The sequence below is a fragment of the Salmo salar genome, chromosome ssa21 (genome assembly GCF_905237065.1).
Source record: "Salmo salar chromosome ssa21, Ssal_v3.1, whole genome shotgun sequence".
Classification (NCBI taxonomy): Eukaryota; Metazoa; Chordata; class Actinopteri; order Salmoniformes; family Salmonidae; genus Salmo; species Salmo salar.
The window spans coordinates 20,298,542-20,315,082 of NC_059462.1; the positions used below are offsets into that span (position 1 = coordinate 20,298,542).

At 41.2% G+C, this 16,541-nt stretch overlaps 1 protein-coding gene across 16 annotated transcripts in view; it reads left to right on the forward strand.

Moving 5' to 3' along the window:
• tns1b (tensin 1b) overlaps window positions 1-16,541 on the forward strand; it is a 312,092-nt gene that overhangs the window by 240,816 nt on the left and 54,735 nt on the right. For all 16 annotated transcript variants that reach the window (XM_014164404.2, XM_014164411.2, XM_014164409.2 and 13 more), the window contains 3 exons: window positions 2,138-2,267; window positions 2,447-2,512; window positions 2,735-2,851. In XM_014164404.2, coding sequence (XP_014019879.1) covers window positions 2,138-2,267; window positions 2,447-2,512; window positions 2,735-2,851 — 313 coding nt within the window. The remainder of the gene's footprint in view (window positions 1-2,137; window positions 2,268-2,446; window positions 2,513-2,734; window positions 2,852-16,541) is intronic.

Here is a 16,541-nt window from a genome sequence, read left to right on the forward strand (position 1 = left end):
TTATTTAACAAATTGTGTGACTTCTGAAGGTAATTGGTTACACCAGATCTTATTTAGGGGCTTACTAGCAAAGGGGTGAATACATATGCACAAATCACTTTTCCGTTTTTTTAGTAGTTTTTTTCATTTCACTTCACCGAATTTGGACTATTTTGTGTATGTCAATGACATGTTATCCAAATAAAAATACATTTCAATTACAGGTTGTAATGCAACATTATAGGAAAAATGCCAGGGGGTTGAATACTTTTGCAAGGCACTGTACATATTTCATCTTGAAGGACAGTCGGAATCAGTTTGTCATTGTGTTTTTCTTCTGCTTCTCCTCAAACTTGGCTCACTTGTATGGTACACCCCCTTAAATAGACCCCCAGTGGGAGGTATACATATCTCATGAAGCCACAGGCCATTTGGCTCAGTTCCCCCACTTTCCTCATCTAAAGTTGTTTGTTTTGCTTCTGTCTCTGCAAATAAAATACTGCTCTTTTTTTAGTTCCTCCAACCTCAACCCAATAGCCTTAATTACAGCGAAGGAAGGCTGGTCCAGGGAAGTGACTGTTTCCGTCATGTGTCGAGGACAATATCCAGACTGAACCCTGCGCTCATCATGGTTTCACTTCACTTATGTTGAGTGCAGCATTCAGCTTGGTTTAACCAGACTAGACGTGCAACATTTACACCAAAGCATATTGTTCCATGATGAACAGTGGCTGTCTATGGCCAACAATGTCAAAGTAAGTTAAGTAATCATGGACATTGATTAGGCCATGCAATGGAAAGGGTTTTTGAATGTTTTGCAACTGAAAACCAAATTTCACAAGTCTTTGTTGGCCCTCCCTGTTTTAGTCAGTTTTTTCCATTTGGTGCCTAATGAACATGACACTTATCTTATCAGGGTTATGAGGCTAAATAAACAATGATTCCAGACCAGTGGAAGTGTTCTTCAGGCTTACTGTATACCCTAAAAGGTGTTCAGTACGCTTACTCCAGTTTCCAAGCCCAGCTCTGCCACAGTTGTTTGTGCAGTGTGTCGTTTGGGCTAAGCACAAAGCTAAATATTCCTTGTATACCTGTAAATGTGAGGTCCTTGTAAAAGTTCTCGCCAACCCGTAGCCAGGGTGAATCACAGTGGGGTAGAGAGTGAAGAGTTTCCTGTGTAGGGTTTGGGTTTACAAGGCTTTAAAAGGCTCTTGTGTGGATAGCAATGGTCTGGATAATAGTGCATTTGTTTGGCAAGCCATACATTTACAAGGCTATATATAAAAACAAAACTGCTTTCTCTAGCACACTGCCAAATTCCCTGAAACAGGATTGTGCTGTGAATCTAGCTGGCATGTTATCCACAGGTATTTCACAATGCCATGTAGCTTGCAGACCTGGGTCCTGCGCTGGATTTAGTTTGCCCAGCATTGTCTTACGTCAGATGGCCGTCTGCACTGATCTGTCTGATAACTCGCAGACACTATAGATAAGAAATGTAGTCTGGCTACAATACGCTGTCATAACATTATGTTACCAAGGTGACCCCCATTCATCCTCAAAGAGTCAGAGTTAATCTTACCAGTAATGAAAAAAATTAGTCAGATTCTATACATGCAGATTTTTTTAGAACAGTCCCATAATTTTGATGCAATACAACTTCATCAGCAAGTTGGCAAACTACTGTAGCTACACTAATGGTCATTCAAACATGCTAGCACTAAGCTGTTAACTGGGAACAAGTTTGCAATTCTGATCGAGCATGTTTTGTCGTAGTAGCCACTAGCCAGTGAGTGTCAGTCTGAGTTCCACGATATGTCTCGTGGAGACGCTTGTCACAATAGAATGATGCCATCTGACAGAAGACAATGGTTTGCCTGGTACAATGGAGTCCCAAAAGTGCAAAACTCCAATCTAAATTGAGTCCACCTTCAAGTGTTTTTCAGTTGTGCTAGTGATCTTAACACTGTGAAAGTCCCTCAGAAGTCAGTTTGCAACAGAAAGTTAATTAAGGTCTCTGGGTGATCTTTGTGACTTGAGTACCGTGAAATCTACGAAAGCCTTGAGAATGTCTACTTTTGGGACTCCAAAAAAGTCTGTGTTCCTTAAACCAGAAAGGCCTCGTTTAATACAGTATTTATCTTCTTGTCCCCTCCAGCTGAAATGTTACCACAAACACTTCAGAAGCCCACAGCGGGATGTGATATTCCGGGTGCAGTTCCATACCTGCGCTGTGCATGACTTGGGAATCGTCTTTGGGAAGGACGAGTTAGACGAGACCTTCAAGGGTAAAGAAGACATTCCTAAATATCCAGAAAACAAACCATAATGCGTACAATATCTGTTAAACCTATTTGATGACCATATTTGCCAGTAACTTTTACATCCATAAGTTGAAATCTCTTGTCTTTGTTTTGAACATGAACGCATTTTCTTTTCTTTTTTTTTTATCTCATCCTCAAACCAGATGACAGATTCCCGGATTTTGGAAAGGTGGAATTTATATTTTCCTTTGGACCAGAAAAAATCCATGGTAAGCATACCTGCTTCTCCTTTTTTGGTCGCCATTTTCTCCAAGCAAATGAAAGCTCATTTAGAAAGAGAAATGTGTTGAACTTGACAGACATAACTTATGTTATGAGTATAACTTTGGTCAATGATAAAGTACAGTATGTTCTGGTAATTCATTGTCAGAAAGAAGTCACCTGAAGTAAGACGTTTGACCTCTTCTTTGAATGTTTTTTTTTTCTCCCAGGTATGGACCACTTGGAGAATGGGCCCACGGTCTCAGTGGACTACAATACTCAAGATGCTCTAATCCGCTGGGACTCCAATGAGAACTTCAATCAGCATTGTGAGGACACTATGGATGGTGAGTACTAACACTTGGCATGCTTACTGGAGGTCTCTCTTTTCCCGGATGTACACTGTTTTCATGCTATGGTTTTGGTTGCCACAGCTTCAAGCTCCTCTCAACTAATCATATTGCGTGGCCAGAACTATCTGTTGTACAAACCGGGATACCTTCACATACATTATGTTGATGGTCTTGCATATGAATTGTTGGATGGCCTTGCATATGAATTGTTGATGGTCTTGCATATCAATTAGAGGTCGACCGCTTATGATTTTTCAACACCGATACCGATTATTGGATGACCAAAAACCGATACCGATTTAATGGGCAGATTTTTTTAATGTAAATATTTGTAATAATGACAATTACAACAATACTGAATGAACAATGAACACTTTTATTTTTACTTTATATAATACATAAATAAAATCTATTTAGTCTCAAATAAATAATGAAACATGTTCAATTTGGTTTAAATAATGCAAAAACACAGTGTTGGAGAAGAAAGTAAAAGTGCAATATGTGCCATGTAAAAAAGCTAACTTTTAAGTTCCTTGCTCAGAACATGAGAATATATGAAAGCTGGTGGTTCAATATTCCCAGTTCTTCAATATTCCCAGTTAAGAAGTTTTAGGTTGTAGTTATTATAGGAATTATGACGCGTAAACTATTTCTATCTATACCATTTGTATTTCATATACCTTTGATTATTGGATGTTCTTATAGGCACTTTAGTATTGCCAGCCTAATCTCGGGAGTTGATAGTCTTGAAGTCATAAATAGCGCTGTGGGTCAAGCATTGCTAAGAGCTGCTGGCAAACGCACTAAAGTGCTGTTTGAATGAATGCTTATGAGCCTGCTGCTGCCTAGAACCAGTCAGTCAGACTGCTCTATCAAACATCAAATCATAGACTTAATTATAATATGATAAACACAGAAATAAGAGCCTTTGGTCATTAATATGGTCAAATCCGGAAACGTATCATTTTGAAAACAAAACATTTATTCTTTCAGTGAAATACGGAACCGTTACGTATTTTATCGATCTGGTGGCATCCCTAAGTCTAAATATTGCTATTACATTGCACAACCTTCAATGTTATGTCATAGTTATGTAAAATTCTGACAAATTAGTTCACAGTTCGCAACGAGTCAGGCGGCCCAAACTGTTGCATATACCCTGACTCTGCTTGCACTGAACGTAAGAGAAGTGACACAATTTCCCTAGTTAATATTGCCTGCTAACATGAATTTCTTTTAACTAAATATGCAGATTTAAAAAAAATATACATCTGGTTATTGATTTTAAGAAAGGCATTGATGTTTATGGTTAGGTACATTTGTGCAACGATTGTGCTTTTTTCGCGAATGCGCTTTTGTTAAATCATCACCCGTTTGGCGAAGTTGAAGTAGGCTGTGATTCGATGATAAATTAACAGGCACCGCATTGATTATATGCTACACAGGACAAGATAGTTAACCTAGTAATATCATCAACCTTGTGTAGTTAACTAGTGATTATGTTAAGATTGAGTGTTTCTTTTGATAACTTTAATGCTAGCTAGCAACTTACCTTGTCTCCTTGCAGCCACAAGGTCATTTTGATGCTGCACTCGCGTAACAAGTGGGCAGCCTGCCACGCAGTTTCCTCATGGATTGCAATGTAATCGGCCAGAATCGGCGTCCAAAATGCAGATTACCGATTGTTATGAAAACTTGAAATAGGCCCTAATTAATCGGCCATACCGATTAATCGGTCGACCTCTAATATCAATTGTTGATGGTCTTGCATAAGAACATGCATACGTTGTCTACAGCCAGGACACAAACACACACACACACACACACTTACTCCCCCACACACCACTCCCCCTGCCTGTTGTAAAGTCTGAGTCCAGGAGGTGTTAATGACTTTGGCTCTTAACGCCCCCACACTCCATGTTTCTTTCTAATTTCAAATGACCAGGAGGGACATTCAGAAGTTAACCAAGCATGTATGGCCACACATACACACAAGCCAACCCCACTATAATCTCAAGCATCTAGACGTACTGTTGTCACACACTCACAGACACTTACACACACACGCACTCACATACGCACACACACAAAACAAAAGGCTGTTTGTGTCTACTCCTTCATAGTCTGCTGTGTGTCCTTTGGTGTTTGCTGTGTGCTTGAGAGAAAGGAAGAGGGAGGGAGGGAGGGAGGGAGGGAGGGAGGGAGGGAGGGAGGGAGGGAGGGAGGGAGGGAGGGAGGGAGGGAGGGAGGGAGGGAGGTTGTGTCATGCAAGCCATCTATTGAAGTAATTGCCTTCCACAGAATTCAGTAAATTCTGTTGAAATAGAAATGCCCCTCCAAACCTGAGGTTTATGTTTAGGTTCCAGTTGTGTGAGATCTAGATATCTTACCTGTTGGTTAACAATGACCAGAACCAAGTTCCAAGAGTCTGTTTATCTAGTGGATAAGATGGTCTTATACTCTCTAATCCTTGGCTATTTTTTGCTGTTCGTTGCCTTTCGGGGGACATTGATTAGATATAGGTAACTGCCAAAATAAAGGAAACACTTGAGTAAATGTATATTGGTTCCTTAGTTAATTACGCAATTAACATCCCATCATGCTTAAGATCATGTATAAAAATGCTAGGCAGGCCATTATTTTGGCCATAATTTTCGCTACCATGGCTATGCCCCCATAGGATGACAATGCCCCCATCCACAGGGCATGAGTGGTCACTGAATGGTTTAATGAGCATGAAAACAATGTATACCATATGCCAACCCAATTGAACACTTATGGGAGATACTGAGACAGCGGATTCCACCATCATCAACAAAACACCGAATGATGGAATTACTCATGGAAGAATGGTGTCGCATCCCTCCGATAGAGTTCCAGAGAATTATAGAGTCTATGCCAAGGTGCAGGCAGGTTGTTACCTTAACACGCCTTGTAAACAGGCAGTCACTCTAAGGCATGGCTATGGAGTCATGTCTAAGATATGTCTTCAGTTACATTTACACTCCTCTGGTGTTTCTGGTGGACTATGAAACAACAGGAGCGCACACACACAGTCTTGTACAGCTAACCTTGTGGGGACACACAATTCAGTCCCATTCAAAATCCTATTTTCCCGAACCCCTAAACCTAACCTTAACCCATACTCTTACCTTAAACCTAACTTTAACCCTAACCTGAAACCTAAGCCTAGCTACTAACCCTAACCCTAAACCTAATTCTAACACTCACACTAATTCTAACCTTAACCCTGAACACCCTATAAATAGTATTTGACCTTGTGGGAACCAACAAAATGTCCCCAGTTGGTCAAATTTCTGTTTTTGTACTATTCTTGTGTGGACTTATTTAACTATTCCCCACAAGAATAGTTAAACACGTCCAGCTCTTCAGGATTCCCAGGGTGAGACATTCTGGGGTGTAGCAACAGGCAACATAACATTCCTGATATTGATGGTCACTCTCTGACCAAACTGATACTTGCACATGGCCCAAAATGGAAGCACTGCATCCTGTGGGTGTGATAGGGTTGTTGTTATTGTCTTCTTTCAGCAGTCTTCAAAATATTCTCTCACACTGCCTATTGGAGACAGAATTTGTGATTCTCCAATCGCTTGATGCAAATATGTCAATCAATCAAGTTTGATATTCATTTTCTAGTCATTTGTCTCTGAATTATACATTTGGATATAATACCTGTCACAGTATTACTGCTGATTCATATAGAATCATATGGAACAAAAATACACATGTGACAGACTGCTAGGTATCTATAGATTTCAGTTTTTTCAGTGTGTGATCATTATTACTGATCATCCAAGATAACTCAGTACTGAGCTCTGAAATAGTTTTTTGTTCAGTTTCTGGGCCTTTCTCGTAGCATTCCTACATGTTTTCCCAGGTTCCTTTTCTTGGTCCTCTGGATAAATGGAAGGGCAGAGGTCATGCCCATGACTATCTTTTTTTATCACTCTGGCCATAAAATGTCCATCACCTCACACCGTCACACCCATTTACAGCTTTAAATAGGTGCCGCAGAAATATAAGAGGGGTCCAGCTCTCCTCTTGCAGCTTCTGTGTGTGTGTGTGTGTGTGTGTGTGTGTGTGCGTGCGTGCGTGCGTGCGTGCGTGTGTGTATTTGCGTGCGTGTGTCCATCTGTCCGTGCACACGTGCACACACACTCATTCAGCACATTAACTATTCATTCCATTCTGAGGATGTAAGACATCATCTGTCTTGCCCATTGTATCCCCAAGCCTATGACTTAACACTGCGAGATGGGTGTAAGGGTAGGCCATTGAAAATGAGCTCATTGACATTTTACATTTACATTTTAGTCATTTAGCAGACGCTCTTATCCAGAGCGACTTACAGTAGTGAATGCATACATTTCATACATTTATTTATTAAAAAAATTCCGTATTGACCATGTTTTACATGCACACCAATATCCTGTTATTATTCGGGATACTCAAGTATTATTTTTTGGAGTTGACTCATATAGACATATCCCATTTACAATAACCTGAAAAAGCTTGTATTCCGGTTATGAGAAATCCGGATAAGATGCCTAGGATATGATGATCTAAGATGGGATACTGTGGCATGTACACATTTTACACAATGGGCGGGTCTAATCCTGAATGCTGACTGGTTAAAAGCACATTCCAGCCCGTGTCTATTCCACAAGTTACCACCGGCTAAATCTATGACGTTAAAATGCCTCTTTACTCTGTTCCATCTGACTCTGCAATTCACTGTCTAATCAGCCCATCCAGGCAAGTTATAAACTTGATCTCCACTATAAAAAGCATCTAGACATTATCTCACATTTCTTTTAACAGCGGATATTTGTATAAACCTTGCTGAATGTCTCTCCGACATTTGTAACATTGTTTCAAAATTCAAATTCGATCTCCAGCTGTCCCATAGTAATGAACGTAGAGGTCGGGACTAGACAGACAGCATTTCTGTGCCAGAGACAGACAGCATGAATCAGCTGGCATCATTTTTATGGATATATACAAAGAAATGTCAATTGAAAAAGGTAAAACAAAATGAAGTGCAGCTAGTTTGCAGTCTTTCCAGCTTCAGTTTGAAGTTATTGTGTTAGCTGTGTTGTTGGTTAGCTCCTCTGAACAGTGTCCTGACGAGAGAGCACATTTTCTATGCCAGGCGAGATTGCGCTTCATTAGCTCTTTGTTATAGATGTATCCAAATAAATGTCACTAGAAAACAGCTAAAACAAATGCAAAGGCAGATTCTGTTGTTATTCTGTCTGCACCGTTTGACGTGACTGTATGTTAGCCAGTAGTTGGCTAGCTAGCAAGCAAAGGATAACAACTTTGTTAGCCAGTATGGAAATGGAACATTTAGAACAAACGACTGGGTCTCGTCCATAGATACAGAACAAAAAGACTGAACGACTGGGTCATGTCTCTGGTAACCCATACCAATAGAAGGAACGACCAGCTGGCTAGTTAGCAACCATAGATTTGTGTCAGGACTATATCTTGTGGAAGGATTAAATAGTATGAATAAATTAATCAAAATAACGTGTTTTAATGAAAATATGTCAATCATTATTTGATTATGTTGGTAACCCGTTGTATAAAAGTGATAATGCCCTCGAAGCCGGTGTTTGGAGGATATATTGGTATATATTGGGCCGGCAAACCGTGCCAATATATCCTCCAAACACCGGCTTTGAGGGCATTATTTGAATCAGATGTGTAGTGCTAGGGTAAAAACCAAAATGCGCACCCAGGGGGGCCCCAGGACTGAAACCTTTTCCTAGGGGTAAAGGGTTGTCACAACCTTGGGATAGACACATGAGGGTACTAAACGGAATAGGCTACCCAACTAGCACATAACGTTCTGAGAACCATATGTTTCTTAAAGATTGGTGAGAGCGTGGTTGTCCTATGGTTATTTTGCGGAACAACCTTCCCACAACATTCTGGGAATGGTGCAGGATATCCAGGTAACACATAACATTATGAGAACCGAATGTTTCTTAGGTGGGAATTCCAGTACTTCAGCATAATGTTTTCTACAGGGTTCCTCATGCTTCTATTTAGTCATGTTCTCAGAACATTCAGAGAACCGTAAGAAAAATGTCTTAAGGATCGGCGTTCCGCCAACAGGACAGTTGTAAATCATGCAGTGCGTTATATCAAGATCGCAGATTTTAGAGTAACAAAAAATGTCGGTACATAGAAGTGTCTTATATCATCTGAAACCTTAAATTCTTGTTAATATAACTGCACTGTCCAATTTACAGTAGCTATTACTGCGAAAAAATGGCATGCTATTATTTGAGGAGAGCTCCTAACAACAAAACACTTTTTTCAACGAGATAGGTTTGATAAATTCACCTCTGAAGGTGAAATGTGTATTTACATTCTGAAATCTTGCTCTGATTTATCATCCAAAGGGTCCCAGAGATAACATGAAGTGTCGTTTTGTTAGATAAAATCCTTGATCATATCCTAAAAAGGTCCATATAGCACGCGCAATCGATTTTGTATTTCCACTCGTTCAATTTGCAAAGAAAGAATCTGTGAATATCTCACCCTAAATGCTGTTTAAACAAGTCAAATCACATTCGTATGTATTCCTCAGAGATCCTAGAAGGTAACAAGACTTCACTATTTCATTAGGGGTGTAGTATATCCTATAGGACACCATATTTAGTCAGAGAGCGACGCCTTCATGCCACGCCGATGACGTGGGCGGCCATCACTTGAAGGACTGTATCTTTGTCAAATAAGCACCAATCGGGGTCAAACAAAGCTAGCTAGATAGCCAATGAGCTGGGCTTTACGGGAGTATCTGGAAACCCTGTCTCGGTTGCAAAATATAGGCGCTAACCTTTTGCGACAGCATGCCTTTTCCTTTTGGACACAGAGTTTTGAAGTCATGAAAACTGGTTGTTTTGCAAATGTTGAACTTATAATATGGCTACTTATACTTGGAAAGCTAAATCAAAGTCCAAGTATACAGATTTGACGATATTCTTGCAGAAAAATGGAACATGAATGCTAATGTCTCATTCACGATTTGCCCAAATGTACCTGGAGACTTGACACAAAAAGTATTGTTGTTCACTCATTTTTCAATTTATCCATCTGAAATTTTGCACATACACTGCTGCCATCTTGTGGACATTATCGGAATTACAACCAGAGTGATGGCTATAACTATGACCTTTCTCTTGCATTTCAAAGATGGTGGTAAAAAAAGACCGGTTGGTTTTTTCTTTGTATTTTCTTCTACCAGATCTATTGTGTCATATTCTCCTACATTCACTCTTCCTTTCAAATGGTACCAAGAATATGCATATCCTTGCTTCAGAGCCTGAGCTACAGGCAGTTAGATTTGGGTATGTCATTTAGGCGAGAATTGAAAAAAAAACGGGGCTATCCATAAGTTTTTAAGAAACAACGTTCTTCTGTGGGAATTTCAGTATTTCAGCATTACTTTTTCTGCAGGTCTTATTGAAACATGCTCTCAGGGCGTTATTTAATTACCTTAAAATAACCTATAATTTCCATTCTCAAAACGTTAATAAAACCTCCCAAGAAAACTTTCAGGGAACCATAGTAAAATGTTCTCAGAACTTCCTTGCAACCTAAACATTAACATTCCCATACATTCAGTTTTACCGGTCAGGAAACGTATGGCTTCCTTCCCAGAACCAATAGGAAACCAAAAACATACGTTCCCACAACTTCCAAGGAACCAAATGTGCTAGCTGGGTATCAAGTCATGTCCACTGACTGACTGATCTTGACCAGGGCTGTGTTCAACAGAGCACAACGCTGTGGATACTAGTTCAGATATAAATATATTGGGTAGATCAGACATGCCTCTCTAATATGTGGAGTAAGGCATCATCTCCACTCTATTTGTGAAATTTCTATCTGAACATGACCCCGAGCTTCAGCCAACAGGCTAGCAGCTGCTCCTCTGCTTGTTAGATGTTCTCAAGGCTAGTGTCTTTCTTTTCAGGGCCTCAACCCTGCAGGTCACTTCAAAGAAGTGGTTTATCACCTAATATTTTCTACTACTTGAGTGCCGGCACCTCTTACAAAATACTTTCTCTGAAATACAAACCCCAGTACGGTAAAATAAAATAAATTTCATTACTCTTCAATCACTGCAATCACTGCATTACCCTGTGAAACTCAACTCAAAAACAATCCCACGGCTAGCTATGCTAAAGGTATTTCAGCTTTCACCGACTAGTCTGTAGCTAGGCATTTAGGGGAGGCAAATGTCAAATCAAATCAACGTTTATTTGTCAGGTGTGCCGAATACAACAGGTACACCTTACAGTACACTTTACATACACCTTACTGTGAAATGTTTACTTACAGGCTCTAACCAATAGTGCAAAAAAGGTATTAGGTGAACAATAGGTAAGTAAAGAAATAAAACAACAGTAAAAAGACAGGCTATATACAGTAGCGAGGCTATAAAAGTAGTGACGCTACATACAGACACCAGTTAGTCAGGCTGATTGAGGTAGTATGTACATGTAGATATGGTTAAAGTGACTATGCATATATGATGAACAGAGAGTAGCAGTAGCATAAAAGAGGGGTTGGCGGGTGGTGGGTGGTACACAATGCAGATAGCCCGGTTAGCCAATGTGCGGGAGCACTGGTTGGTCGGCCCAATTGAGGTAGTATGTACATGAATGTATAGTTAAAGTGACTATGCATATATGATAAACAGGTAGTAGCAGCAGCGTAAGAAGAGGGGTTGGGGGGGGGGGCAGACAATGCAAATAGTCCAGGTAGCCATTTGATTACCTGTTCAGGAGTCTTATGGCTTGGGGGTAAAAACGGTTGAGAAGCCTTTTTGTCCTAGACTTGGCACTCCGGTACCGCTTGCCATGCGGTAGTAGAGAGAACAGTCTATGACTGGGGTGGTTGGGGTCTTTGACAATTTTTAGGGCCTTCCTCTGACACCGCCTGGTGTAGAGGTCCTGGATGGCAGGCAGCTTAGCCCCAGTGATGTACTGGGCCGTACGCATTATCCTCTGTAGTGCCTTGCGGTCAGAGGTAGAGCAATTGCCGTACCAGGCAGTGATGCAACCAGTCAGGATGCTCTTGATGTTGCAGCTGTAGAACCTTTTTAGGATCTCAGGACCCATGCCAAATCTTTTTAGTTTCCTGAGGGGGAATAGGCTTTGTCGTGCCCTCTTCACGACTGTCTTGGTGTGTTTGGACCATTCTAGTTTCTTGTTGATGTGGACACCAAGGAACTTGAAGCTCTCCACCTGCTCCACTACAGCCCCGTCGATGAGAATGGGGGCGTGCTCGGTCCTCCTTTTCCTGTAGTCCACAATCATCTCCGTAGTCTTGGTTGAGCGATAGGTTGTTATTCTGGCACCACCCGGCCTAATACGCTGTCTCGTTGTTGTTGGTGATCAGGCCTACCGCTGTTGTGTCGTCTGCAAACTTAATGATGGTGTTGGAGTCGTGCCTGGCCATGCAGTCGTGGGTGAACAGGGAGTACAGGAGGGGACTGAGCACGCACCCCTGGGGAGCTCCAGTGTTGAGGATCAGCGTGGCAGATGTGTTGCTACCTACCCTCAACATGTCTCAACATAAATGAGAATTCGGGTAATGATCAGTTCGCTTGAAATTTTGCTTCGCTGGGGAACGACATGTTCTGAACGTCAAGTTTCCCTAAAACGTTCTTGCACGTTCTTGAATAGACTTTGAGGTACGTTTGCTCTGTTCAGTAGGTGTGCCGGGAAACGTGTTTTAAGGGCATGCAGAAGGGAATTTTGAAGCCACAACCTAACACCTCCCCGTTTTTCAACTGGTGGTTCAGTACAGCACCGGTTCCGTTGAATTGAACGTATTATTTCGTTTTTATGTACTGAATGCAGCCCACATGACTCATTTGAGCCCCAACATCAAAATAATTATCAACAGATTAATCTAAATCCTCCTTTCAGTCAGTATGAAGAGATATTTCCTATGTTCTCATGATCTTATGTGAGAGGTAGTTTGAGATGGGTGAGATTGATGGAGGTAAGGTGTGTCATTGTAGGATTCAGCAAGGGGTCTTCTAACATTCCTTAGTCTTGTTTACTGTCCAACTGTCACTTCAACTACCATATTTGGCTATTGCAAAACCCACAACATTTCTAGAATAGTTGAGGGTGAGAGGGCGATGTGTGTGTGTGTGTGTGTGTGTGTACTTGGTCTCCTCTGTCACCAAGTACACACAGTCTCACACTCCTCCACACTCCTGTGTAAGCCTTTGTGCTGTGCGTCGTAGCAGGGGGAGTGACAGAGCATGCAGAATGTGTATGTGTGTGTGTTTTAGATCCTGCTCAGTGCAGACAGATGAACAGGCACTGAGCTGCTGGGAGTTGGCTTGTTGTGTTACACTCTCTTCTGTTGACATCCTCCAATGGTCAAGACTGGACTTGTTCTACCAGATCAAAGGGCTGAACATTTGACTGTAGAGAAAAACTGTACAAACAACAACAACAAAAACAAGTGAGTAGTGAACTACATGTTTAGTTCTACGGGGAATGACATGGGGAACATTGTCCTCACTTGACAGACTTTTGAATTACTTATTGACATCGGGCTTCTTAATCGCCAACTACTTGGTGATGTTTTTGTACCAGTGAGTTTTTGGTTTAGTAGGCTACGTACTGTTTGTGTCTTTACAAGCCTGTGTGAGTGACAGCTTCTTTTCAATTCCGATTCTGTCTCACATTTCTTTAAAATTAAAAAACAAGTTTGTTTACTTTTGTGGTTGTTTTCAGACAAATATGATTCAACTGAATGCTGGCGTAGAATGTTAACGTAGTCATCTAACTTTGAATGTGGACAAATCAGACAAAATTAGATTGAGACGTAGTCCAGCTGTACATAGTGCAACATCTGAACTCTTAAATCGAATCAAAGTACACTTCATTAAAAGTGCATTTTAACATCACAATAAGATAGATGTTACTTAGAGTGCTTCTCTCCAAAACATTGCTGAAAGAAATTCTCATCTTATCACAGCGTAATGTATTTTCTCTAATGATAACCATTTACAGTTAATCACGAACTTTACTCAAGTTTGCTATTGTGGAAATGTGAAAGCTTCGTGTGTGCGCGTGCGCATGCGCGTGCGTTTGTGAATAGTGTTACAATGTTTATTCTCCATCTCCGGGGCTTACATTAGTGGTACTAGTATTACATCACCGTCTTCTGTTGAGACACTGGAGGTTGATGTAGGCTGTAGAGACTGGAGGTTGATGTAGGCTGTAGACACGCAGGATGTACAGTATGCTGTGTCTATGATGGAACACTGCTCCAGATGACTCATTACACACTTTAACATTATTGCTATTGTAAACGGTTTACCAACGTAGAGCAGTAAAAATAACTGTTTTGTCATACCCGTGGTATACGGCTGTCAGCCAATCAGCATTCAGGGCTCGAACCATCCAGTTTATAATGTACAATATATGATAGCTTGTTTCAACCCAGACTTCTCCTGAATATAGCAGCATCTGACCAGCATCTCACTATGCAGAGCATTGTATCCTTCATCTAAATGTTTCTCATTAAGTCTCATTGATATGTATGTGGTGGGGATGCAGTATTTCTCAAACTCACAGGACACAGAGAGGTGAACCGTCTAGCCTTTTTTTGCCTTTGTGTTGGAAACAGACCAAAACTACCCCGTCTCAGTCTGTTTGGTGCTTTGGGGATTTCATTGCTTTGACTCCAAACTCAGACAGTTGGGCCCCTGCCGTAACAGTTTCCCCCCGCAAGGTCAGTGTTCCCTCCCTCATTCCCCCTCCCTAAAATAAATGTTATGCGTCAGCCAGACAGTCACTCACAAAGTGTAGACTACCAATCGCTGTCCATGGTGCTGAAATTGCGACATGTCTATGCGGCTGCCCATCGAATCGATGATGGGCTTTCTGTGGTGCCAGGGCATGTAGCTTATAGCTTTACTTTAGCTGATGGATAAATGTTTATTGGGAGGCCTATTTGGTCGGCATTTTCTCAGGTTAAGCCTAACATTTCAAGAAGCTATACACGGTCTCACAATGCTGCCATTTAGACTGCTGGTTGGCGGCAAAAAATGTAATTACTTGTTCAGTAATTAAAGTTGGAAATCCAAACATTACAAATTGTATAATAAATGTTCAGTACAACAGCATACTAATCAGCAACCAATAGATTGTCCTGTATAGCCTACCTGAACCTGCATGACATGAGCCTGCATGTTCTTGTCCTCTCTCCCAGCTTTGATAGAAAGTGTTTGTGCGTAAAACCAGTCTATTAATGCCAAGTAATACAGTCAGACCCCTCAAAACACTATCTTACTAGGGATTGCTTCATTATGTTGTGTAGCCTACTATCTATAGCTATATAGAGTATTTAGGTGTTATTTAGCTGCTAAACCTTTCATAAAAAGATAAGGGACTGTTGATATTGCAACGACAACTCAAACGCCGGTTCACCAGTATGAACAAAATCGCCAACCGCTTTTTTTGTTTGAGCCCTCAGCAACTGTTGTCCGCCAAAGATGATCATCTGTTTTCATCTGACAATTTATTGCCTGTCCAGTGTCCAGACAACCAGTCCCATAGCTTCCTATACAATTCATCTCTTTCCGTATTGAGGCCGGTGATTAAAGAGAATGCGAGAGGCTCAATTAAAGATGCATAACTGCTATATTTGAAGCACCACTCCATTCTGCCCAGTTTCCCTTATGTTGCTATGGTAATCAAGCTGTTTTTAACCATCCCTTTAACTGCTGCTTCTATGGAGAGAGCGTTTTCTAAACTAAAACTCATGAAGAACTACCTAAGAAACATTAGACTCTCGGTCTGATGTGAGCTTTTGAACACCTGAGTAACCTCCACTCATTGCACTGGCGCCTTTACTTTCAATCAGTTCAATTATTGATTAATCAAGGCCTGAGGCACTTTGATCCGTGACATTCTTGAAGCCCAAGAAACAAATACTTAGCTTCCTAGTACATATGGAAATTAAAAAGGTTTATGAATTACTTTTTGGAGGGTTACTGTCAAAATTATTTATTACATAAATAAAAAATTGACATCAATGACAGGTGCATGGGCCCCCCAAGTTTGTGCACTCCCGCTCCTTGCACACCTGTGGATTGACCCTTGCGTAACCGACCAGGACATAATAATGCCCTCTAGGAGAAGACGACAGACACAAAAGCATAACAAAGTGTCTTATGTGGAGTCCATTGTTCCCATTTGTCTCTGGTTTAGGGCAGAGCAATGGAGCCTTTCTACATTGAGGCACATAGAGACTGATTGGGAATAGTGTTTTGGAGGGTCGGGTTCACTGCTGGGTTGAAGCTAGGTCTGCTATTCTAGGGCAGTTCTTTTTTACCTTTGGGCATATGGTGTGGTGTTTTAGTGAATGAGCAGTGCTGGGGGACATGCATGTCTGGCACTGGAGTGGCTAACTGGAGACCCAGGCCGGTCTTAGAGAAACAATGCTAACTGTTAGCCAATAGCTATTAGCTGTTAGCCACAGATGCTAATGTTTTATTAGCAGGTGCTAATGTGCATGATAGACTGGTCCCTCATGCTCACAGCTTGACTCCAGCTGGTGTCCAGACAGTCTCTCTCTCTCTCTCTCTCTCTCTCAGCTCACGGTATAA